The sequence below is a fragment of the Galeopterus variegatus genome, unplaced genomic scaffold, assembly GCF_000696425.1.
Source record: "Galeopterus variegatus unplaced genomic scaffold, G_variegatus-3.0.2 Scaffold4926, whole genome shotgun sequence".
NCBI lineage: Eukaryota > Metazoa > Chordata > Mammalia > Dermoptera > Cynocephalidae > Galeopterus > Galeopterus variegatus.
This window is the reverse complement of record NW_007731037.1, coordinates 120484-146244: the sequence shown is the minus strand read 5'-3', so window position 1 is coordinate 146244 and position 25761 is coordinate 120484. Positions and strand designations below refer to the sequence as shown.

The 25761-nt window shown below is 39.1% G+C and overlaps 1 protein-coding gene across 2 annotated transcripts; it reads right to left on the bottom strand.

The window, feature by feature from the left end:
* Positions 1-1515: 1515 nt before the first annotated feature.
* Positions 1516-25101, bottom strand: ASB11 (ankyrin repeat and SOCS box containing 11, E3 ubiquitin protein ligase). 2 transcript variants are annotated; one of them, XM_008588620.1, is made up of 7 exons: positions 24876-25101; positions 15767-15846; positions 11852-11959; positions 9010-9160; positions 6238-6372; positions 4924-5115; positions 1516-2096 (listed from the first exon to the last, which is right to left on the bottom strand). In XM_008588620.1, exons 1-7 carry the CDS (start codon positions 25054-25056, stop codon positions 1972-1974), a joined length of 972 nt encoding a protein of 323 aa, XP_008586842.1. In that variant the 5' UTR covers positions 25057-25101; the 3' UTR covers positions 1516-1971. The 2 variants fall into 2 exon arrangements, with proteins under 2 accessions (XP_008586842.1, XP_008586843.1); XM_008588621.1 differs by lacking the exon at positions 24876-25101 and adding an exon at positions 19033-19097.
* Positions 25102-25761: the final 660 nt, after the last annotated feature.

The following is a 25761-nucleotide window of genomic DNA, read 5'->3' as shown; positions in this document are numbered from 1 at the left end:
AAAAAAATTTTGGTTTTTATATCTTCCTCCCCCCCCCCCCCCGGTTTTTTGTTTGTTTGTTTGTTTGTTTGTTTTCACATACAGTTTTCTACCACTTTGGTTAGCCCTTTCATTCTATATACGGCATTTTTTTGCAACAAAATTTTTAATGTATTCCAATTTATCAGTATTTCCCTTTAAAGTTTCTGCCTTTGATATTATGCTTACAAAATGCCTTCCCTTTCATGTACATTCATGTACATTTTCTCCTAGTATTTTTATAGCATTAAATGTTTTAAGCATTTTCTAAAAATAACCAAGGTTTGTTTTGTAATATGATATAAGATAAGAATTTAACCTTTTCCCCCAAGATAGTTAACTAATTAAGATTATTACTTGTTCCCTGTACTGTTCAGCCAAAAACCAACCCCCATATAAAGATTATTAGATATTCCAAAGTTATAAAAATCAGACAATGGTCTAGAGCAGTACTAACAAAAATATAACACGAGCCACATATGTAATTTAAAATTTTATTGTAGTCACACTAAAAAAGTAAAAAGAAGCAAGTGAAATTAATTTTAATAATATATTTTATTTAACCTGGTACAGGTACTCAAAATATTATCATTTCAATGTGTGATCAACTTCAAAAGTTATGAATAAGATATTTTGCATCGTTTTTTGTACTGAATCTTCTAAATGTGATGTGTATTTTAAATTTATGGCACATCTTAATTCAGCGTAGCCACAATTCCAGTGCTCAGTAGCTGCATGTGGCTACTGTATTGAATAGCACAGGTTTAGAGCAGGGTTTCTCAACTGCAGCCCTACTGATACTTTGGACCTGATAATTCCCTGTTGTGGGTTGTCCTGTGCATTGTGGGGTGGTTAGCAACATCCCTGGTCTCTACCCACTAGATGTCAGTACCACTCCTCCCTCCAGCTGTTGAAACCAAAAATATCTCCAGACATTGTCAAATGTCCCCAGGTTGGGGTGGGGCAAAACTGTCCTCAGTTGAGAACCAAAGGTCTAGGAAAACTGAAGGAAAAAATACATGTTTGAAGTGAATCTTGGGATCATTTGAGAGAGAATTCTCATTTTAGAATCTAATATTACTATAGCCATTGAACCATGACAGTAGTATTTACAAAAATTAAAAGTCTATCCAGTTTCCATGTTCTAAATTCACAAAAAGGAGGAGAGAGAGGGAGAGGAGGAGAGGTTGCAGAAGGGCAAGAAAGGGAGATGGTTGTTGGGGGCACCCAGTGTTGTCAATTCTAGAACTGTTTACTTTGAAGAACAGCATTTAATATCACAAGTGATGAGCAGGAGACCCCAACCTCTGGGTGAGCTAATCTCTTCCAAAGTCTCTCTTATCAACCAGGACTTCAGTAACTGGAAGCCCCAATTAACTGTGATGCTTTCACAGTATTTAGCTTTGTATATATTTGTGGAAACGTGGAATTAAAAAATAATATGAATCTTTCCATGAATTTTTTGAAGACTCCTCATATAAAAAAGTCAGAGAAAGCAAAATTATAGCAGACATTTATTCAAGCAAAGAAAGAAGAAATGGGGCAAAAGGAGGGAACTAAATCAGGAATACATCTTGGAATACTTAACATTTCATTATAATCTTATCCACCCAGATTTGCATGTCTACACAATATTCAGAATGTTGACCTTTATGTACTGAAGATCCTGAATCATCATAAAATAGCCCATTATTTTCATTCTACTTTACAGTTTCTTAACAATAAGAGCTAAAAACGAAAAGGTTTCTGGTTGCCCCTAGGTTAAAGAGAACATTAAACTAACCAGGAGTTTCCACTCCCCGAGTGTTCCAGTTCATTGGGGATTTAACTCTAACTGGATCAGCTCATTTGAAGATTAAGAAAGTCTAGCTGGTGGGTGTCTACACTAGGTACCCTGGGTACAGCAGACAACAACCTGTTTATTTACAACTGTCTTCCTGTGGACAGTTGGAGCTATTGATATAGGAGGAATCTTTGGAGAGGTTCCGGAAGACATAGCTGGTGGATGGCTTGATAGCATGTTTGACCCATGCACTTCCGGACACACAGGCGACACAGCTGGGAAAGAGTAGGTGGGCCTGAGAGAGGGAATAAAGATATTGTGAAACTCATGGTGGTGGGGTGGGGTGGTGGGTGGAAGGAGATCAGAGGATTGGAAGAGGCTGAAACTTTCTAAAAGCAGAAGAGAAGCTGGATCAGTACAGGAATTATAGAATGAGGTAGCAGATACTAGATACAGACAGGGCATCCCCATTTGTCCCCCTGGAGGTAATGTATTTCTTTAAGTTGATCCTCCAGTGGTAACTGTATTACGAATGTTGAAGAATGAGGCTAACCAGAGGCCAGTTAGGAATGAAGTGTGGGATCTAAAGGGAACGCACCTCATTTACGTATTATATGTACCAATGAAAGTGATATATTGGCCTAGAAGAAAATGCAAATGGAAGCACTGATCATGTAGGACCCTGAGAGAGATCTGTGGAGCAGAGAGACAACTATGGAGAGGGTGTCAGCAGGAAGCCCAATGAGCATGGTCACAGAGGCCATGTTAGGAGAAGAGCCTGGGGCCAGAGACATAGCCTTTAACATCCTCCTGGACCTCCCAGCTCTAGCTACCCATGAGGTCGTGCTGGCTGGGTCCTGACTCACACCTGGAGGGGCTCTCCATTCTTTCAAGAATCTCAGCTCAACAGAGAACTATAGAAAGTACTCAACTCACTTAGACCCCATTATTCCCTGAACCTCAGTCTCATGGCATCTTATGGAGTGACCATACCGATGGCTTTGAATGGCTTTGAATCCTTAAGGAAAATAAGCCAATGAGAGCCCAAAATATGGTTGAATAGAATGAATGACTTTTGCCTGGAATGCTTGTTATGCAGGAGCATTCATAATATCCCATTATTTTCTTACCTGACTATCAATAAAGTTCTCTTCAAGTAGATCTAATTACTGGCCTATACAAAGTTTTCCTTTTCAAGAAAATCCTACTGTAACACCATCTTACGCCCCATGAAAAATGGCAGACCACATATACAAATAACCAGATAACACTTGGATTGACATTGTCAGCAAGCATCCATGTGATAAGAAAGCTACCTGAAGGACCAAACAATCGCCCTTAGTTAAGTTAATCGTCCTTACTTGCGCCTTGGGAAGCAAGAGTGGAAAGTGTCTCTACTTTTTGCCCAATTTAAGCTCCTCTGGAAAACAGTAATGCAGACAAATTGTCTGGCTGGCCTTGAGAAGTTCATACAGCAGAGCAAACTCTGATGTAGCTGGTGTTCATCCTTCTAGAGCAAGTGGCTATATTTACAAAGCTAGAGGACAGAGGAACTTGTTTATGAGGAACACAAATCCTAGACCTGGAAATATGTTTGATGGAGGGAAAGAGGAAGTGCGAAAACTGCTGTAAACAATATTTTCAGCTAACAGTTGGAAAGTACCTGGTATTTCCAAACTGGGATCTGGTAAAGAAGATCGTAATTTTCCTGGTAGAGGTACAAATAAAAGAACAATCATTCATGACCTAGACTACAGCAAATAATCTAAGTCAGTGCTATTCAAAGTGTGGTCCTTAGACCAGCTGCATCAGCATCACCTGACAGCCTGCTAGACATGCAGAGTCTAGGGCCTTCCCCCAGACCTCCTGAATCAGAATCTGCACTTTAATGAGATCCCCAGGTGATTGGTATGCATGTTAAAGCTTAAGAAGCACCAATTTATAGAGAGACCATTCCTAAAACGATTAAACCATGCATTCCACTTGGAAGATAAATTAGAAATGGGGGTGGTCTCCCAAAATGGAACTGATCAGTAAAACAAAACACCTCCCCACTGGAAATTGTTTCAGAATATTCAGGATTGGGGCCTCATAACACTAAGAGTGCACTTTCTGGTGTCAGGCAGCTTGGTTAGAATCCTAGTTCTACTTCTTTCGTTTTTTTGTTTTTTGGTTTTGTTTGTTTCTGAGGGTGGGGGAGGCTGCTGGCCTGTACAGGAATTGAATCCAGGACCTTGGTGTTATCAGAACCACACTCTAACCAAGCTCTACTTCTTAGTAGCTTTGTGACCTCAAGCCAATCTCTCTATGCTTCTCTTTTCCCGTTTGTAGCTGGCATAGCACCAGCTACTATAAAGTTCTCACTGCTTTAAAGTTTTAAGAATTCAGTGAGGTTAATCTATGTTTCAAATTTAGCTCAGTGCCTGGCACATGTAAAGCTGAACAATTACAATTATCTTTAAAATGCTCTCAAGCATACAAATGATCAGTATAGGCTCAGAAAATATTCTCTTACTGAACGGATATACATGGTTCTCTTCTGAAATTGGGACATGAAGCATTTTTAGAAACTCACCTTCTTTCCTCCTCTGGCATCTACAGTTGCTCTTAACACCCATTGTGGAAATGGGAGTGGAGCAATGAGGAATGCAGACCCACCTACTTCTTGATCTGAAGAACAGGCAAATACCTCACCATTTAGTCAAGTTTCTGAAATACATACTCTGTGTATCCCCTATCGCCTCTAACTCAAGTATTTCTAATTTGTCCTTGATTGCCTTTTAGTATTACAAAGCAGAGTTTTGGTTTGCTCAAGCTTATGCCATGATAGATGTGGCAGATCAAGCTTTTCACGGTGAACACAAAGTTTTCTGATTATTTTCTTGTTATGAAATATACAAAGCAACAATCCAGTTGTATGTAAATGCCCTTTGGTTATAAGTAAATAGACACAGCATGTAAAATCCCAGAAGACATCTCAGTGATGCCAGGACTTGTCACTTCCCATGATACCACCCCAATTTAAAAGAGGAAAGAAAAGAAAAAAAATTCTAGGGATGAGAAAGGAAGGAGAGACAGCAATGTGCTTAGGGAAGAGAAGTGGACACTCAGCCCATGGTTACCTTTGCAGAGCAGGAGAGCCTGCTCCACGCTGCTTTTCGGAGCCGCCAGATCAAGTGCAGTTTTGCCTTGAGCATTCCTGCACTTCAGGTTAGCCCCATAGTCGGTTAGCAGGCGGACGATCTCGACGTTGGACTGCCTTACTGCAATGTGGAGGGGGGTGTCCAGACATTGGCCGTGGTCAACATTGGCTCCTTAATAAAGCAGATGGCCACAATTCAACACTGAATGTTAATGTAAGACACAATGAGCCTAAAATATCATTGTTGTGTATAAAGACATCTTAAATGCCATGATGTATTTGCCAAGTCTTTGAAAATATGTGACTGAAGCCTAAAACCTTAGCAATGCCTACTAAGAAAGTTTCAAAATATTTTGGTGAGAAAAGTGAATTTAGATATTTTTAGACATTTTTAAATACTTTACTTGCTTCCCCACATAAATTGTGTGACATACAAAATAAGATATTTGAGGGTCCTATCACATAGAATTATTTTGCTTTTTGACAAGAAATAAAGCTAAATTTACTTAGTATTTATATTATTTGGGGCTCAAAAAAAGATTTCCGAGCTTACAATAGAGAATAGTAAATTGTAGGGAATAAGAAAAGACAAAGAGCCTTTTGGAGATAAAAACTCTCAGCTAAGGGTTTTTACTACAACTCCTACCTTTATGTCAGTGGCTAAGTTTGTCAAATCTTTAAACAAATAGTTTCAAGACATTTTACTTTTCCCTGGGCTCTCAATTTTTGTATATGCCGCTTTGAATTTTTAAAATGACTAAAGAGCTTAGGATAGATCTAAAATAATCTGTGGCAAATGTCTTTTGTTTTTACGATCCAGCATCTTCTTGCTGGCCACACCTAGATTTCCCTCTTGGGAACTACCCTCTTGTGATTCCCAGTCCGTGCATTTCCAGTGAAGCCTAATAACTGCAGAGTAGACTGAAATCAAGCCTAAGACAATCAGTACAATATATTCCATCGGCCACTATGACTGGTTCACATATGGGCATGTGGCTCAAAAAGAGCCAATTCTCTTTTTTGCTATGTTTGGATGAGAAAGGCTATAAGCCCGGGTGTTGCTGGCAGACATTTTGAAACCACCAGGGAGACCCATACCAAGTAAATAGAGTCAACAGCAAAGGAAGCAGAACTGAGAAATACACGCAGTTTCTCTGTAGAAATTCTGTTTTTGGCATTCAAGCATTAAATACTATCAGATTTTTTTCCAGCCTGACAAGAACTTCATCTCTGAAGCCATAGAAAACCAACAAGGCTAACAGGTTCTTCTCATGAAAAGATTTCTGGAAATTACCCAATTCTAGAAGCTTCTTCACACAGTCCACTCTCTGGTAGGAGCAGGCCACATACAGGGGAGTTCCAAACTGAATCAACTCTTGGTCAATGTTAACATGATTTGCCAGCAGAATCTCCATGCACTCTCTGTGACCTGGTAAAACACAAGATAACTTCACTCAAGAAAGAGACATACTGAATATTTGCAGAATTTTAGGTTAGCTTATCTGGAATGGGCTTTAGAAATAACCTAGACCTCTTTTTGTAATAGAAAATTCTGTTTGTTCATTTTTGGAAATCTTAGGTAGGAACCCCCAAGATAAAACCACTAAAAAGAGAAGCATACTCATGCTTCCCTGACTCAGACTCCTCTTTGTAGCCCCTGAGGTAACTCTAAGTAAACCAAGGGGTCCAAGGAGCACAATTGAAATCACTCTCTAGAATGAAGCCACCATTTTACAAATGGAGGCTACAAGGCCCAGAGGGGTAAATGACTCGCCCTATTATTACTGCAAAAAGCCAGTGCTCAAACCCAAGGCCCAACCCTTTCCCTCTCCACTACAAATCTCTCATTCTTTTTCTTACCCATGCATGTGAGATTGGGTGTATGGTCTGCAACCTTATTTTAATTAGCCTGGAAGACACCCAGGAGAATGAATAAAAAGTCTCGAGTATAGAATATTTTTAAATATACTTTCAAACTCAGTGGATAACAAGAACTATGCAAGCAAGCATTCTCCTTTGAGAGTTTGCTCAATGAAGGGATAGACATGATTAATTTGCAGGATATGAATGATTTGTTCAGGAGAGAATGCTTCTGTGGCATTGACAGGAGCTTGTAAAGGCTTAGTTCTCTTTGAAGGTTTAAATATTTCCTTTAAAAATCTTATCATTACTAATTAATTTAACCAACCTTCTCTTTATAGAAAACATAATAGTTAAGCCTATCCTGTACCTGCCTGATTTGTCACAAATCATGAAATAAGTATAAATATGCGTTAAAATGTACAAATCAAGATTCTGTGGGATTCAAATGATTTGTTCACACAAGTAAATATTATACCTGGATTATACCATCAATATGTCAAGGTATTAACTCAGACTATGACCCAGCTTGCCTATAGAGGTTTAAAGTTATAAGAATCCAGAAATAACATCTACCAAGTGCCTAAAACTGCCTGATAAATGCAGGGTATATAATAAATATTTCTGAATAATTATTGTCTCTTTTTGCTCAACAAGAAATTGAGCATATTTTGAGTTAAATTTAAGGATTCTCAGGAAGTTTTAAAAATGAATATATAAAAGTTAAATGACCAACACTAATAAAACAGTATCTAAAATAATAAATTTGCTAATATAAAAGTTAAATGACCATCACTAATATAGCAGTATCTAAAATAATATATTTGCTTCCATTCTGTGGACATTGGTCCTTAACATGCTTGTACTATACAGAAAAAAATATGTAGAAACACGTAAACTGTGTTTATGATAAGGATATGTAAGTATATGTTTTGTAGGAACACAGATACCAAACACTCCACATATAACTAGCCAAGCAGTGCAGAATTACTTAAGTAATTTAAACCATTCCCAATATTCATCCGCTTTTTAAACATTTGGATAGAAAAAGCAAATAACATTAATTTTTACTTCAAATCAACATTAAAATGTTAAAAAGATTTATATATTATTTCCAAAATAGTCCATTACTCTACAACTTAAAAGGACTTAACTTGATGTTTAGGAAATAAGTAACATTACTTATTAATCAATAAATATTTATTAAATACATTTAGAACATAAAAGACATAGACATGGTGAGATTTGGGTCTTTTGTATCATTTAAAGTAATCCATTGGAAAAAAATTACCAAGTGATATGTTAAATAACCTGAGGCAAATCTTTCACTTTTGCCTTTTGAAATAAGGACTTTCATCTTCAGTTACACCAGCAAAGACCCCTATTCTAGACTGTTCTAACTTCTCATTGTATTTCTGATCTTCATATAGAAGAATTAACTTTACTACTGAGTATCACTGAAATGTTGCTCTTGAGTATGACCTTTGACAAATGGCCTTTTCCTTTCAATGACTTCTTCCTGTTCATGGCTAGCCTATGCATATAGTTTTTAAATTATTTAGATTTACTGTTTTTCCTCACCAAAAGTAACTGAAAACACAGGAGTCTAGAGTCAACTTCAAGATTTCCAATACCATGCTTTTTAAACTTGCAATTCTTTAAAAAATAACTATGACCTTGAAGTCATCAGCTCATCTGTAGCACATTGCTTATCGTGGGCAGTTATATTTTTACTATTCCATTAGAGGTAGTATCAGCCTTGGCTTTCACCTCCGTAATTTATTTTATGTTAGTCACTGATGTTTTATGGGCTTGAAGAGAATGAGCCGTTCTTTTCTACTAAGGACAGAGACATAGCATGGTACAATTCATGGAAGTCACAACTGCTGTCTTGGCTGCACCAGCTGCCACCAAAACACCAGCCAAGAGATTTGGGAAAGTCATGCTGAGAGACCATCCTCAGGAAACAAAACATCTGAGACGGGAAGACATTCCCAGGTTATAAGAGCTGTTTTGTGCTACAGGGTATTTCCTGAAGATTTAGGCAAATTAAAGTTGCTGCTGTGGGATTCCTAAGCCACACATATTCTCATAGTGAGGAAGATCTGGTGAGGGTGACCCTTATATGGCTAACATTAGACCATGGCTTCATGCAGACTGGAGTGAGTTCACCAATGCTTTCTGGGCATTGTGGTGGTTCATTTACCTCTCATCACTGCCTCATGGATGGGTGAAGCCAGGTGCATCTCAGGCTGGGCCTTGGCTCCAAACTCTAGCAGCACGTTGACACACTCAGCACTGCCACTGCAACAAGCGTTGAAGAGGGGTGTGGCTCCATGAACTGTCGCTCCATTGACCTAATGATGGGCAAAGAGAGACCCAGGGGACTTGCTATTTCTTTCTCACCATCTCCAAGTGTGTATTCTCATGTACCTGCCTGGGGAAAGTCCCCACACCAGTGAATGAGTGACGGAGCTTCATATCATTACAGTATCATGATTTTAGGCACCAGTAGCCTATCAACCAACTCCCAGCTATAAATAATATCACAAGTGAGGCAAAAGGGGCCAAAGCTTCTAAACAGCCTCCTAATCATTGAGGAGTGGTCCTGCATGTTTGTTAAGAACATGGCCTCTGGAATCATTAGCTTGGGTTCAAATTCAGCTCTTTCTTTTATTTGTTCAGTGATCTGTATTGGGATACTAACTCTCTGTGCCTCAATTTCCATACCTATAAAATAAGGATCATGAAAGAATATACCTCATGAGGTTATTGGGTTGCCCAAGTGAATTACCATATGTTAAACATTCAGAACATTGCCTGGTACCCAGTAAACACTCAATAAATATTTACAACAATAACTATTTCCATTTTCCATTAGTATGGCCCTAACTCCCTGTCCCAATCATAACAAACATGGCGGGAACCAAAAATACTGGAGAAATCGCTAGTTTATGGTCCCCAAATTTGTGCTTGCAACAGATCTCCTCAGCAATTCTCCACATTTCTACTGTCTTTCTTGACACAAATTTCCTCTCTGGCTGACAATAATCCATACAAATTGCATACACCAGCTGTGACTTCCAAAGAGATCATGACCAAGACAAAGGCACATAGAAAGTAGCCATCAACATGGTGTCTCCAACCACCCTTCCAGAAGTGTGGGAGGCTCATGAGAACCAGCAGGGCTAGGAGGCATATTTGCATATCAACAACAGATTGGAAAGAACATCAGGGGACCAAGACATTCTGATGGGAGGCTCTGCTATGATTGAAATGTAGGACAATGGAGGTTTGATGTTAAACCATTTTGCCTCAACAACTAAGGATAGATGCTTGTGATAATCAGCATTCTAAATTTCCTCACTTCAGAAACAAAAGAGATTTTTCTCCAGGGTTCCAGTATCTCCCCCACTAAACTGGAAAGTTAAAGATGAGATGCTAAGATGGAAGACACAGACAAGGGCAGGAGAAAATGTGTGTAAATTCATGCACTAGGGATTTCTAACCTATTTATATTTTTACTGAAAAATATTTGGTGGAACTGGTTGGATTTGTTTTTACTAAGTATCGTCCTTATCCTCATCTTATTTGATTTCCTGTAAGTTTCTCTCAGTTTATGTCAGCAAACATTTATTGAACACCTCCTAGATGCCAGTGTTTTGGAAACAAAGTAAGATAATTGCCTCTCCTTGAGTAGGTTGAATTCTATCATGAAAGACAAACATAAAAGGATATCATTTTGATACAATAATAAATGCTTTAGACCACTATAGGAGCAGGACAAAGGAGAGCATAGACTTGAGACACACTTAGGAAGTATAATTAGCAGGATTTTGTGATTAATTATATGAGAAGATGGAAGAAATAGGATAACTCCCAGATTTGGGGCTTGGGAGGCCAGTCTCTGAAACTGGGAACCCGAGACAAGGAGCAGGACCCCAGAAGGAAGAACGTGATAAACACAGTTTCAGATGCTTTGAGTTTGAGGTATCCATGGGACTTCCAATTAAAGGGGAATTTCTACTGATTGACCAACTTTCTCTTATTCCTTTATCTAAATCTGATTTAAATGTTAAATAGTATAAAACAGTATTTATTAGCTGTGCCCTTATAAAATTGCCAATCACAAGGGATCGTATCTTATTTTTCTCTTTGTCCCCGACCAAACCTTCTTTCTGACCCGACATTGTTTAACATTTCCCACCAGCAGTCTGTCTGTGACTCCAGTTATCTAGCTCGAAAGCAAGTGGCCCTCACAAACTTCACCATCATTACCCATGAGCTGACTAAGTGGTAACTTACAGAAGCACTACCTAACGGAAATGTACAGCCACAATGGCATCGGAAAAATCAGTTTGTACAAGGATGATTTTATATTCAGGTCTATCTGTAGAAACCCAACTTCCATATAAAATGCAAAGAAAAATAGTTATTAAGTACTAAAACCACAGCAGCTCATAAAATAAAAAATTCAAGGACTGAGTTAAACAATAAAATTAGCAACAAAACAGCATCTGACAACTAAATACAGGTGTCATTGAGATTTTCAGAAGTTTTGATTCTATAATTCTATTCTGGTATCTGTATGATATATACCACCTCAGTCATTCTTTGAAAAAAAAATAGCACGAGTTAAAAATAAGATAAAGTTTAATTTCGTGGGTTTTTTCCCCCAATGCATTATTTATTTAAAGCTCATTTAATTTGATAATTCTGCTCAATAGAAATAGTTGTTGGTTTAGGGTGTTGAATTAAGAGGGTTTTTCTATTGTCATAAATTTGTTCTTTTTAATGTTTTATAGCAAAGATTTTTTAAAAGTCAGCATCACAATTTTGAAAGATTCCTGTGAATTACCATACAGAATGTTCACATATGGGGATACAGGATGAAGAGAGAGGAATAACCTGATGATGGAATATGGACGTGGATGGGACCAGACCTGCCCACACCCACAGTTGGTAAGCAGTCTGGAAGGTAATGTCTCTGTAGAGGTTAGCAGGTGCACATGGGCAGACAGGCCTAAGTGGGCAGGGGCCATACTCACTTGTGCACCATTTTCCAATAAGACTTTAGCACAGGCCGCATGACCTCCAAGGCAGGCCTCATGGAGAGAAGAGACCCGGTTAATTGTCACGAGGTTCACATTGATACCCTACAATTAGGAGAGAAGAGACTTAAATGCTGCGTTAATGACAGCAATGAAAGCAACATCATTTGACATGTTTCTGAAGTTTTCAGGGTCTGTGGGTGTAATATTAGCACCACATAGAGAAGGAGAGGCCATGACCAGGAAGAGTTGAAACACAGCGTGGAATCCTCAAATTCCTTTATTCATCAAATGCTTACTTAGTATTCTGGCCAGACAATGCACTAGGACCTGGGGCTTCCAAGCTTATGACAGTTCTCTCTCCTCCAAGAGCCTAGTAGGGAGGCATAAATGAAAAAGAAAAGAGCAAGAATACTGCTATGTTGGAAGCACATTCAAATTTCAGTTGAGAGCATGGGGTATCCTCGAATCTGACGTGGAGAGTAAGAAAAAACTTCACAAATAGCATTTAGCTAAGGCTTGAAGCATAAAAATTTCAAGCTAAGAAGACAAAGAAAGAGTGCCATTAGGAGGGAACAGAATACGCAAATGTAGGAAGCAACAGGAAGTGTGGCAGGGCACAGTTGGATAGCTGGCTATTTCTGGATCAGAAAGGACCCACATGAGATAGCAACTGGAGAAGAAAGGGGAAGTAGGAGATGGGGGGAGATGAAGGAGGACAGTGACTTGGAGCCCGATCATGAAAGGCCTTGATTGCCAAACAGGTAGTGCATACCTTAGAGGGAAGGAGGCACCTGTGAGCTAATAGATCAGCTGTGGTGGAAGAAGCACACCGGTAGCAGCAATGGAGGGGTGATTGGAGGGGTAGGGATGCAAGGCAGAAGCAAAGAGAGCCGAGGAAGACATGGCTATGAGTCCAGGCATAGCTAGTTTGGACCTGCAGTGGGCACGAACAGCAGTGGGTATGAGGAGCAGGTGATGGAGTGTAGAGAGGTTCAGGAGGTCGCACTGGAGCTGGACCAGAGCAATGACTCCCAGGCTTAAGAGTAGAAAGGAAGTGGACAGTGCTCCTATGGCTTGCATGCTGTGTAGTAGCAGCATTGCTATGGCCGTGACTCCACTGCATGGAGAGGTCTCTGAATCCCAGGGTCTGGGGCCAGGGGGTTCAACTAACCCTTATCTCCTCACCCAGGTCCGAATGCCTCCACCCTGTCCTAACACATCTAACACATTCCCCCTCACCACGCTGCCATGCTCCACCTTTCCCATCCTGGAGTCCATGTGACAGATGACAAGGTCAGCCTAACTGCTTGCTGGACAACTCTGACTTCAAACCCTCATTCTAACAACTTGGCTCTTACCATTTCCCCCCAAGATTACCACTTTCTATCTGTGAAAGAAGTTAGGTCACTGGTTTGTCCACCCCAGCTCAGCCCTGCTTTTGATTCCCTACCTTGTAACTGACCTGCTGAAAGCTTCCAAAACCTGGTGCCATGACCCTGACCCCCAAACTTCATAGGCATCATCTCCTGCCCGATCTCCGTAGTGCTGGCTGCATCCCAGAAGCTGGATTTCCCAGTATTGTTTGTCCCTTCATCACATGGCCTCTCTATGCCTCTTAGGTCCTGTCTATTTTCATGTCCTGAATATGACATCATCACTGTAGAGCGGTACTATGTATTTCAAACTGTATATCAAATACAGTTAGAAAAGTCTTTTCCTTTTCCCATGTATGATTTCCTTTTAAGAAAATAAAAACAAACAAACAAAAAACAGGCTAATCCACAAGGTGGCAGCAATGTGCTAGAAAAAAAAGTGGCAAAAATCTCAGAATCCTGGAAATGGAGAAAATTAATGCTGGGCAGGCCAGAAAGACCATGTACAGTGGATCACCTTAATTGTACATGAGAAAATAACGATGCAGAAAGTTAAAATTATTGGTAAGACTTGATTCTCCCCCGCTGCCAGTGACAGCTAGCGGTATAACCAGGAGCTCCTGAATCTTGGTTTAATGTTTTACTCACATCTACTTACATTGGTTTAATGTTTTGCTCACATTTACCACACTATCTAAATGTGAAATACAGAAAAAAATAGTAGAATACCACATTTTGACTAGTGTGTGAGGGTAAAGAAGTGGGGATTTAGCAAGAAAAAGCTGAAATTTTCAATGAAGAATGTCCCTTATGCATTTAATCACACTATTGAAGCAAAAAATAGTTAAAAATAAAGAAGTGCTAAATCCAGTGTAAGATCTTGGATTGGATCCCGGAATAGAAAAAGGATACCAGTGGAAAAACTGGTAAAATCTCAATTGTCCACAGTTTAGTTAATGATATTGTACCAATGTTAATTGCTTATTTTTGGCTAATGTACCACGGCTTTGTAAGATGTTAACATTAGTGAAAGTTGGGTGAAGGGTACATAAGAACTCTCTGTACTATCTTTGCATCTCTTTTAAAAAGTTATTCTAAAATAAAAAGGTGGGAGGCTGAGAGTGAAAGGGTGGATGAAAGACTTTTCACTGTGTAGGTTTTTATATCATTTTAATTTTTGAATTATGTGAATATATTACATATTAAAATAATCAAATCACATCAAATTTAAAGTGCTTAAAAATAAACGAGCAAGTGATAAAATCAGATCCAAAGCCCATTTGATCATTGCTGGCAGTACTGTTTTCCTTTCCCTCTAATTTCTTAAGAAGTAACACAACTCATAAAGAAGAAAGCAAAAAATAAATACACACACAAAGAGCACGGTGCCTAGCTGTTTAGATTCAAAATGTTAAGGAAACCAGGTGAGGTTATTGCTAAGATGTGGAAAAAAGACATAGTGACTCGCCTCCTCTGTACACATGTATCTGCAAAGACAAACAAAGCAAGTGGAGCATGTGCACGTTCATTCATTTCACAAATATTTCCTAGGCCACCACTCATTGTTCAAGGTGCCAGGGATATAGTCATAAATACAAATAAAGTAGCCTTAATCTCTAAGACTTGAATAAATCATTCCTAAGGAGTAAGATTTACCTGTCTGTCAAAATATTTTAATGCTTGCTCTTGAAATAGTGTGTCATAGGGTTAGGCAGGCTCTAAGATGGCACCCAGTGATCACCGATTCCTGGTATTGGTTTACTTCTGTAATCCCTTCTCCTTGAGTGTGGGCTGGACTTATTGACTCACAGCAGAATATGGCAGAAGTGACAGGATGTCACTTTGGAGATTAGGTTATGAAAATACTGTGACTTCCTTCTTAGGCACTCTCTTGCACTCTCACTGGGGGAAGCTAGCTGCCATCTCATGATGCAGCCCTGTGGAAAGGCCCATGTGGCAAGGAATTGAGGTTTGCTAACCACTATGTGAATGAGTTTGAAAGCACACCCTCCTGCAGTTGAATTGTGAGATGACCACAGCCCTGGCTGACGCTTTGTAGCCTATGAGAGACCTTGAGACACAATCACCCAGCTAAGCTGCTCCCTGGCCTGCAGAAACCGTGAGAATTTAAGTGTTGGTGTTTTCAGCCACTATGCTTTGAGGTAATTTGTTATGCAGCAATAGCTGACTACTGCAACTTGAGGACTGCTGCTGCTAATGCACACTAGGAGAGCATGAGGTGAGTTAGTACAACATAAATTTGAGGACATCCACCATCATCTCTCACAGGGAACTTCCTCTGAGGTAAAGGAAGGGTCAGAAGGGGAAGGAGGGAACTGGGGAGAAAATGAGGCAGCTCCCCAAGAAAGGAGAGGCAGGAGGAATAAATCATGAGGTACAAGAGGATACATATGCCTAGAATGGCAGTGCTAGGACCCGGATGAGGCAGGCAAGACCTCTGCTATGGCCAAAGCTAATGAAGAACGATGCTTGATTATAGCAAAAGCACAAAGGATCAAGTCTTGAGTTTACTTACCTGTGCAATTAAAGTTTTAAGGGCCAGTAAGCGCCCCTGGGCTGCAGCTTCATGAAGTGGGGATCGATCTGCCCAGCAGTCTGAAACACAAATTAAGCTCAGAGTCAAGGTCTGGAGACTTCTTCCTCAGCTTGTTCATGCTGTCTACCCACTGTGAGGGGAGGCTTGGGGGAAGAGGAAGGAAGCGGATACCATGCATTAGCCTCTCTGTCATCAGCCGCTTTCAGAGTGACAAGTTACTGAGTGTAAAGTTTATTAGTTTGGTGGTGTGTGCTGAGAGGGGGAATTGGACCACTCTGGCTTTTGGGGGGGCAGTTTTAATAAGCAAAAGCTCTAGTTCAAATACATAATGACCAGTGCTTGAATCCAATAGCTCTGAATAAGGCAAAATGAATGACAAAGTGGGTCAGTGACCTTCACATTTTCATTCTTCCCCTGCCTCACCTCCTCACCCACCCCACAAGGACACAACAGCATGCGCATTATGAAGGAGACCCAAGTGATCAGGGGAATTGGGTTTTTCCTAATTCCCTAGGTAACCGTCTCTGCTTCATTTGATAATGAACCATATCTATGAAAATGCAGAATGTCATTTTCCAGATTATCCAATTCTCCAGTTTTTTCTCAAACAACTTTGTTGTGGGAAGTTTAGTGTGATGGCTGAACACGGGGACAGTGGAGCCAGCCTGCCTGGGTTCGACTTCTACCTCAACCACTTTTTCTGCCAAAATCAGCAAGTTACCAAAATTACTTGAACCTCAATTTCGTTATCTATAAAATGGAGATATAGCAATCTAATATTTGGCAGATGCTTTGGTCTCTAAGCAGGTCAATAAAATACATCCATGGTGTTAGGTGCTCAAGACAGTTTATGATTAATGAGTAGAAATGGTAGGGCAGCATCCTAACGAACAGCCTCAGAACTGTCTTACAAACATATTTTTCTTGTAAGTGCTTGTCAGCAAACAAGACTTACCAGCTTAAGTGGGCATTTGAGAAGTAACCCTCTATTAAGCATGCCAAAGGAAAAACATTTTTTGAGAAGAAAACCTACTCTAGTTTGCAAAATTTGAGTATTTTTCACATAATGACCACACTCTTTATACATTGAATAGAATGTAATACAATTTGGATTTAACACAAAGGGGTCCTCTCACCAGCCTCTTCTAGGTGATCCTTATGGTGTTAAGAACACAGATTTTTCATACCTGTGAACTTGGCAAAAACCAAAATTCCACCAAAGACTAAGTTGTTTGGGTTTGAAATAAAACAAGTCCTCAAAGAAAAAGTGACCTTTTCCGGTAGATGAGAACCAGGGTTATAAACATTTCAATAAGTCCTCTTCTATGGTAAAACTCAATGTATCTTCTCTAATCTTTTGGGTTATGAAAACGGGGAAAATTAGAATGAACTCTGCAGAGTTGGATTAATATTGAAGGAATCAGTATGAAAATGTTACTTTCAATATATCTAGATAGATATAAAAGTAAATTTAGATGTAAAGTGTAGATGTGTGTGTATACATATTTTTTTTTGTTTTGTTTTTGTTTTTGTTTGTTTGTTTTTACCATTGTGCACCAAGAAAACCTAAATCAGGGCTCCTTGGAGAAATGGCTGATCCCAGGCCTGGGCTAGGAAAAATGTAAGATGGGCCTCAAATGTCTCACCAGAAAGTAAGGAAGTGCTCAAAGAATGATGGAAAATGTCAAAAAAGATCCAGAAGCTGGCTTGAAGGGGCTTCCACTGGCCAAATATGAAGAATTTGAGCATCAAAATAAACAATGAGAGTACCATATTATACCGTACCCAACAAAATAGTAATCTATAAGTCCTGCTGATATAAATAAATACAGAGAAAAGAAAGCGCTTTTTCATAGTAGAATGCCAGCTTAGAAATGTAGAAGTAATAGAATTAGCCTGAACTTATCTCCCCACAAAATAATTACTAATTATAAAGGGAACAGGGGTAACTTTACAGTGGAATGAATTTGTAGAAACCACATTACCCAGGTAATCAAAGTTAACATCAGCAGTGATGGAACAAATTGGCACTGTGTGCCATCTGATGGAACGCGATGAACATCATGTGCCATCAGGGGGAATGCATGAGAACTTCTGTGCTATTTCTCCCCAGAATACATAAACCAAAGCAGATCATGAGGACACTGTGCATCACCCCAAACTGAGGAGATATTCTACAAAATAATTGGCCTGTAACCAGTTTAAGGAGGGACTGAAGAACTGTTCCAGACTGAAGGGGGCTGATGAGACACATCTAAAGGCAACACCTGAGCCTGAATTGGATCCTTTTGCTATCAAGGACATTATTAGGACAGCTGGCTAAACATGAACGGGGTCTCTGGGCAAAGAGAAGTGGGGATTCTTCGTACCACTCTTGTAACTTTTCTGTCAGTTGAAATTAGTTCCAAAATAAAAAGTAAAAAATATAGATAGATCAAATCACTGGTGATCCCATATTCCTCATATAAATGCATAATGCTTTTATAATAACAAAGGAAAACACATGAAAATTTTTAACCTGAACATATATTGTGTTTGTATCTCCACCTGTTCCTGAGCTGGTTAAAAGTTGATTAGTGGAATATTTTTAGATCTCTTTAGACATTTATAATTTGCATAACCTGGAAATAATGAGATAACGTATGCATATAATTCTCAATTAGTGAGTCTTGCTTTTCTCTTAATGCACCTCCATCTCATGCAACGTGAAGTGTGCTTCAGACACCTTGCCCTTCTGCCTAATTGCTCTTGGGAGTGATATGCAAGCTCTGGGGTTGGCAGGACAGTCTTGACCCACGGCTGGCAACTCAGCACCATGACCAACGGAAGATGCAAACCCACAGCTGTGGCTTTCTTATTCTTCTGTTCTAACAATAGCCAGTCAACCTGAGTCACCTAAGGTACTTTATTTAAATATAAAAACAATATTTAAGTGACAAGTTGCTATTAAAAGCACTAACTTATGATATCAACATGAAATGGCTTTATTATTTCTAAAACTTGCTTTCAAGTTGGCTGTGATGATTCCCTTTCCTACCGGAGGCAGAAACTTTAACCACATCTTCGTCCTATTTCGAACTTTCTAGTAACTTTCTGTTGCTCATCAGTTTCATAAGACCTGATCCCCGTACACAACAACATGGATCAATCTCACACACCTAATGTTGAGTGAAAGAAGCCAGACACAAAAGAGCATGTGCTGTGTGGTTCTGTTTCTGTAAAGGACAAAAGGAGGGCAAACTCACCTTGGGTGCTAGGAATCAAAAGTAACCACAGGAGGGACGGGGGCTGACTGGAAGAGGGCATGGTGGGGCTGTGCTGGGAAGGCGCAGTGTCTTGCTCTTGGGTGCTGGTTCCCAACTGTGTTCACTTTGCGGAAATTCACCCAGCTGTTCACTGAGCATTTGTGCACTTCTCTGTATTTATGTCATACTTCCATAAAGAGTTTCAGGAACTCCTCAGGCCAGCCCCCGTAAACTGTGATCTCCGATCCTCTTCACAGCTCGTTGCCTCTAGGCACTGCCAGGCCCTCTGAGGGGCTGGAGGCGGAAGGGCAACATGTTCTTCACACGTCTCCCACCTGCTGCTTCTGGGCACCAGCTCCTCCGGTGCCCTGGGGGTGGGTGAGAGCAACAGGGAAGATAACTCTCCCCAGTTAACTGGAAAAGAAGGCCAGTTCTGCTTGCTCAGCCTCGACTACAGGCCTCACTCTGGCTTTGTGCATTGTCCTTCGCCCTTTGGGGCTCTCCCCCAAATGCCTTTCCTACCCATTGACATTTGGCCATATCTCCTAGTGTCCTCCTTCAATGCAGCAACCTCTGATGCCCCCAACTCCCACTCCATGCTTCTGAGGTCAAGGTCGTGGTGACACACCTGTGGCACCATCTTCCACTGCACCAAGAAAGAGGGACTGGTGGCTGTCCTGGGTTTTTCCCTCACCACACCACTGCTTTCCAGTTCTCTTTCCCCCTATTCAAGTAGCATGGTGGTGGGAGGGCAGTTCAGCAAGTTGTCTGTCTCAGCAGACTTCCGACTTGACAGTGAAATACCAGGATCCCCTCCTTTCAAGCATCCCTCATCTAAACTTGTATTTCTTCTAGAGCCCCCATTCCGTGGCTTTCAAGAGAGGAGGGAAGAGCCTTGCTTACAAACAGGAACACCCCAAAATGCATGACAACCACTTTGCTTCACATGAAGAGCTCTCATGACTAGTGAGTGGCACAAGTAGGAATGAATCCCAAGTTTGGGGACTTCAGAACACACCTTGTTCTGGTTTTAAGAATCACTGGTTTTTGAATTCTGCCTATCCTCCCAGTAGATTTACTTCTTGTGGGATGTTTTGACATCTGCCATCTCTCTATAAATAGCATGAAATTAATCAATTGTATCACCTTACAAGTAGAAATCACTTGTTTCACAACTGGAAACACAATCACTCTCGAGGAAGTAACCTATCCAGCCCCATTGTTTTCCAACACTTGCTTCAAAGGACCGTGAAGGTTTTTCACATATAACCCTTTTCCAGAAACTCTGCCACAGTGGGGATCTCCTGTTTTTCTATCTTGTTCCCCACACAGTCTCTTGCTTTTATCACTCTTGTTTTGCAAATAGGAGCTAATCGCGAGAAATTTAGGATAAAAGTTACTTGGCAGCTTGGGAGTTTTTCCATTCCTTTCAGGAAATATGCAGCTAAGCTCTCCAAATAAATGAATGCTTAAGTAGGACTCCATCATTCTAAGGCAATCTATTTTTAGTTATTTGGCAGACTGCTGGTGTCACAGGGCTGCAAACACATTATGAAGATAGTTTACGAATATGTTTGCTTGTTCCTGAGGAGGTGGACAGAAAGTGCTCATGTTCTTTTTCATTTCTCCCTTTGAATTTTTCTCAGAATGTGATTTTTATCTCTAGTTCTCTATATCTCTTACTCTTTGAATAACAATTTCACAACTCCTAAAACAAAATTTGTTCAGATGGAATATCATTGTCTAAGTCCCAAGTATTAAAGATAGAAACCAATTATTCTTTTTAAATTTGTTTTTGTGATTTTTTTACCCTGTCTACAACAAATATTTGAGATTACTGGTTTATTATTCAAAATGACCACCTAACTGGTTATAATCCCCAGTGCCCATGGAATAATCTTTATTCTTTATTCAAGTTCTGAAATCATATGAAGTAACATGTTCTTCTGCAGCATTTATCAAAGAAATGAAAATTTGTAAAGAACTGCAATTTTGAACCAAAATACAGGCAAGAGCCTAGCAGAATTAATGATATTTTAAGCAAAACAAAGGTATTTGGGAAAAACCCATATTATAATAAATTTCCTGAGATATCCAAAATATAATAAAACTGAGTTAAAATGAATATTCTTTAGACTGTCTAGTTCTGGTTGGGAGATGAAACATCGTCAATGAACTGTGTTAGACACAGTGAACTGTACTGTAATGTGTTAGAAAGAAGGCTCCTTTGAGCCCTTTAAAGGGAAGAGAGCTGAGCTACAGGTGACAGGTGGAAAGGCAGAGCCCCTGCCAGGGACTGTTGTCCCAACTTTGGAAAAGCAAGTAGGCACCTGAGATAGGTAACTACTCAGAGGATGGTTAGGCCAAGGTTTGAAGAGACAACCTGAAAAACTAAAGAGCAGAATGGTAGGCAGAGGTTTGGGCAAGAATGGAACAAAGGCAGGAAAATCCTATTGGAATGGAAAACACAGGACAAAGGAGTCAGGATGCTGAGTCAGACAGAGGTGTGGCTGTCAAATCAAGGTCAGTTTATTAAATTTAGAATGAGGACAAGTGATTTTAAGCATAACACTTAGAATAGAACTAATGTTTTAGACCTATCTTTTTTTTTTGACCGGTAAGGGGATTGCAACCCTCCGCATGGTGTGGTCTGAACCACACTCAGCCAGTGAGCGCGCCGGCCATCCCTATATAGGATCTGAACCTGCGGCCTCGGCACTACCAGTGCTACCGGCGCTGCACTCTCCCACTCAGCCAGTGAGCGCGCCGGCCATCCCTATATAGGATCTGAACCTGCGGCCTCGGCACTACCAGTGCTACCGGCGCTGCACTCTCCCGAGTGAGCCACGGGGCTGGCCCTAGACTTATCTTAAAATAGCCATTTTTTTTTTTAGAAAAAAAACAGCGTATTATAGTTCTACAACCTCTTATCTGCAATTGTTAAATCTCCTAAATTATGAAAACCAAGCTTTTCCCCAAATTTGATGCAAAATCTTTTGGCAGCAAAACATGGCCAGGACTCAGGTAAAGCAATTTAGTATTTTTATTTGTATTTTCACTTAGTGTGAATATTTCTGTGTTCACTATAGACAGAACAAAATATTCGATTATGAGTGGCAGCTCTAGGTCCCACAGGAAGTGCTGTGTAATAAACAGTATGCATACTGTGTAATCTTTCTAACATCCAAAAGCTCTTAAATTACGAAACATGTCTGGCCCAAGGGTTGTGGATGACAGATTTCAATCTATATCTACACTTTGTTTTCATCAACTTTGATGACCAGGTCATGGTACTAAATATACCTTAGTACAAATTAGCAAAGGTTGAAAAATCATATAATGCGTCTCTATGGAGAAAGATAGTGCCTACAGAAATATGTGTGGATTGAAGGTGGGTTCCAGTGATCCATCTGGTGCTCTAGCCATAACAACAAGGACCAAGGCCAATGTTTCAAATTTTTAAAAAGGTATATATTATTGACAAAATACACAAAGAAGCTTGAAAAATCAAAATTAATAACAGCCAACCATAGCTTAACTCAACTGTGATGAGTTATCTACAATAGTTTAAACCATAAAGACATATCAAATAATCTACTCCAGAATATGAAATTCCAGAATTAAAAAAAAAAAATTAAAAAACTTGCCAAAAGATTTTACAGTCAAAAAAAATTTAATGAGGGATGTTAGGTGTAGTTTCCAAAAGAAAGAAAGAAAGAATGCCCAGGACCTATGAAAATCTAAACTCTGTCCCGGCTGAATTTTTTTACTTCCCTCCCTTTGTTTTTGACATTGCTGACAATAGCTTAGTTTACAGGAATGGAATATGCAGGCAGAATCAAGAAATTTAACCTTGGGCTGAGACTTTTGTAAGTCAATTGGCTAGCTTACTAATTAAATGTCATGTTTTCCCAGCAAACATTTGCCTAACCGATGAACACCAAGGGTGACTTCTGGTTTCAGTTTAAAACTTTCACAAAATTTTGTTTTTGATTTTTAAATTTGATTTTTGTTGGACTTTAAATATACAGTATCTGACTGCTAACAATGTCAAAAGAAAAAACACTATTAGAATCATGTAAAAACTACTGGTTCTATTATATTACTCCCTACATTATTATAGAAAGACTTATTTACCAAATCTGGATATACTCTCTATTATATATGTGTGTGAGAGTGTAGTGATGCATGTATAGGTATACACACACATATATATGAGTATACTTCAAGAAGTTTGTGGAAAATGGAACTGAAACATGAGTCTTTCCATGCAGTTTTTGAAGACCACTCATATAAATATAGGAAGGAAATTAAACTGAGAAATTAACATGCACTATTCTCACCCTGCTTCTTGCTAACAATAATTGAAAAATACGTTTGACCTTATAACACTATGATGCTTGCAAATCAAATGACTATTATCCTAGGAGCTTGAACAAGTAAATATATTTGAGCTACAGAATAAACTCTAAGGGATTTGTATTCTGGCTCCAGACTTACTTAAATTCAAACCATGCTCACATGAATTTTGACTACTACAAAACCTTTTAAGAGTGTACTTAAGGACTACAAAGACAGAAATAATGCACACAAGCAATAGGAGAAAACATTTTTAACACAATCTTGCTAATATTGAGTTTGTTGGGCTTTACCTAATTTAAACCATGAGGATGATATATCCATGAAAACATCAAAACTATTACTGAAAATTTTAGAAAGCCCCTGCCTAAATTTACAAGTTAAATTAGAAAATAGCTTTTCAGATTAGGCTTAACTTGAAACTAAAAAGCATTAATTTTTTTTTTCAATCAGTGAAAGTAACATACCTCCCTGAAATGTGTGACAAATGTAATCCCCAAAAGATATCTCTTTCCACAGTCCGGGCCTTCTGACACTTCCCGAAACTTCAAAAATCTTCTCATTTTCCTCAGTTAATTGAAGCATTCTGATGCTTCGTCTTTGGAGGTCTTGTTTCTTTGGATAAGACCACCGTTGTCTAGTGTATTAGAATCACATAGCATAAGCCTACTTTGAAAGAGAATCCTGGATGCAAATTGAAATGGATACTAGATAAAGAATGATGTAATCCTGGAACCCCTGCAAACACTAAAAATACGTAGGGAAATTCTGAACTGTTTATGAATAAATACTCCTCTGTTAAGTGACAATCCCAGCAGTGACAGGCGTATCTGACTCATTTACTTTTGTAGTATCTCACTACAATTAAGGTGAGTCGTTTCTCCAAAGAAATGGAGACTAATCTCTACAAAGCATGAGACTTTATAATGTATTATCCAAATCTTGGCATTTCATATTATAATGACCTTTGTTTGCGGTGCTTTGCATGGTGCCACGAACAAATAGGTTTAGCATAGGGTTTTTCCAGACAGCAACAAGTGGTTAATCAATTCCAATTGCAAATGACAGCACAAAAAAATATATATAGCATGCCATGTTTGCTGTTTTGAATCATATTGATCATTCTACTTCCTTAGGAAATTTAGTCTTGTTAGAATGCTCTTCATTGTTAAGTATGATTAAAAACATTAAAGAAAATAATCCTATATAAGTAATTCTTTTGGCCAGTAGAAGTGAGGTTTGTAATAACGCTCTTCGAAAGCCACCTACTTCTTAAATCATAACTGCTAATAGATCTAATTTGCAAAAAATAAAGCTAAAAATTCTTCACAAATTGGTGCAGCCAGCACCATTTGCTACTTTAAATGATAGACTTTTTTAAAAACAAAAGTATAAATAAAATCTGCCTTCTAGAAATACTACTCATATGAATCATCTATGAGGGTATTCTTTTTAAGTATTGAAACAAACTTATGTATTTTTACCTGAAATTCCACCATAGATCTCTTCTGCTATCCTAGCTGCTTCTTTTCTATTTCCTTTGACGATATAGAAATGGGTTAGGAGAGCCAAAAAAACTTTAATTAAAAGCTTGAAGAAAAAAAAGGTAGCAAACATTGTAATAAAAATGTTTTTAAAGCCATAGAAAACAGGACCATCTTCCATTTTGGCTTGTGCTCTGTATAGGATCCTAGCACTGTAAAATTTCACTGAGTTATAATTGGTATCATATGACATCTATTTTAAACCTTCTAGCACTCAGTGCTCCTGTTACCAAGAACTCAGTTTGTAGGTTTTAACCTAACTGTGATTTGGCGACTGCATGTGCTGACATCTATGGCAATATTAAATAAACTAAAGAAACTTCCTTCTAATCAGAAACATCTAATAGTTCTAGAACTATATTATTCAGTACTATCAAACGGATTCATGTCCAAACCTTTTTTAATCCTAAACCTCTATTTTTGCTATATTATGTTGGAAGGCAGGGTTGGAAAGGTAAAAGAAACTTCTCAGACCCCATCGGAACAAAGCAAGTTATTTGATGTTCATACAAAGAAGTGCAAATAGCGTACACCTTTTGTTCTTAGTGGGAAATACTATTCCCTGGAACATTTCATTTTCTCTTCATTTCAAGGTCTCTGGGGATTAAGCCCAAATCTAAAATATGACCAGTTAAAAAAGACCATATACAATTAGATAGGAGGAATAAGTTCTGGTGTTCTATTGCACAATAGGGTGACTATGGTTAAATTCTGTATATTACATAACAGCTAGAAGAGAAGCTTTTGAATGTTTTCACCACAAAGAAATGACAAATGCATGAGGTGACAGATACATTAACTACCCTGATTTGATCATTATACAACA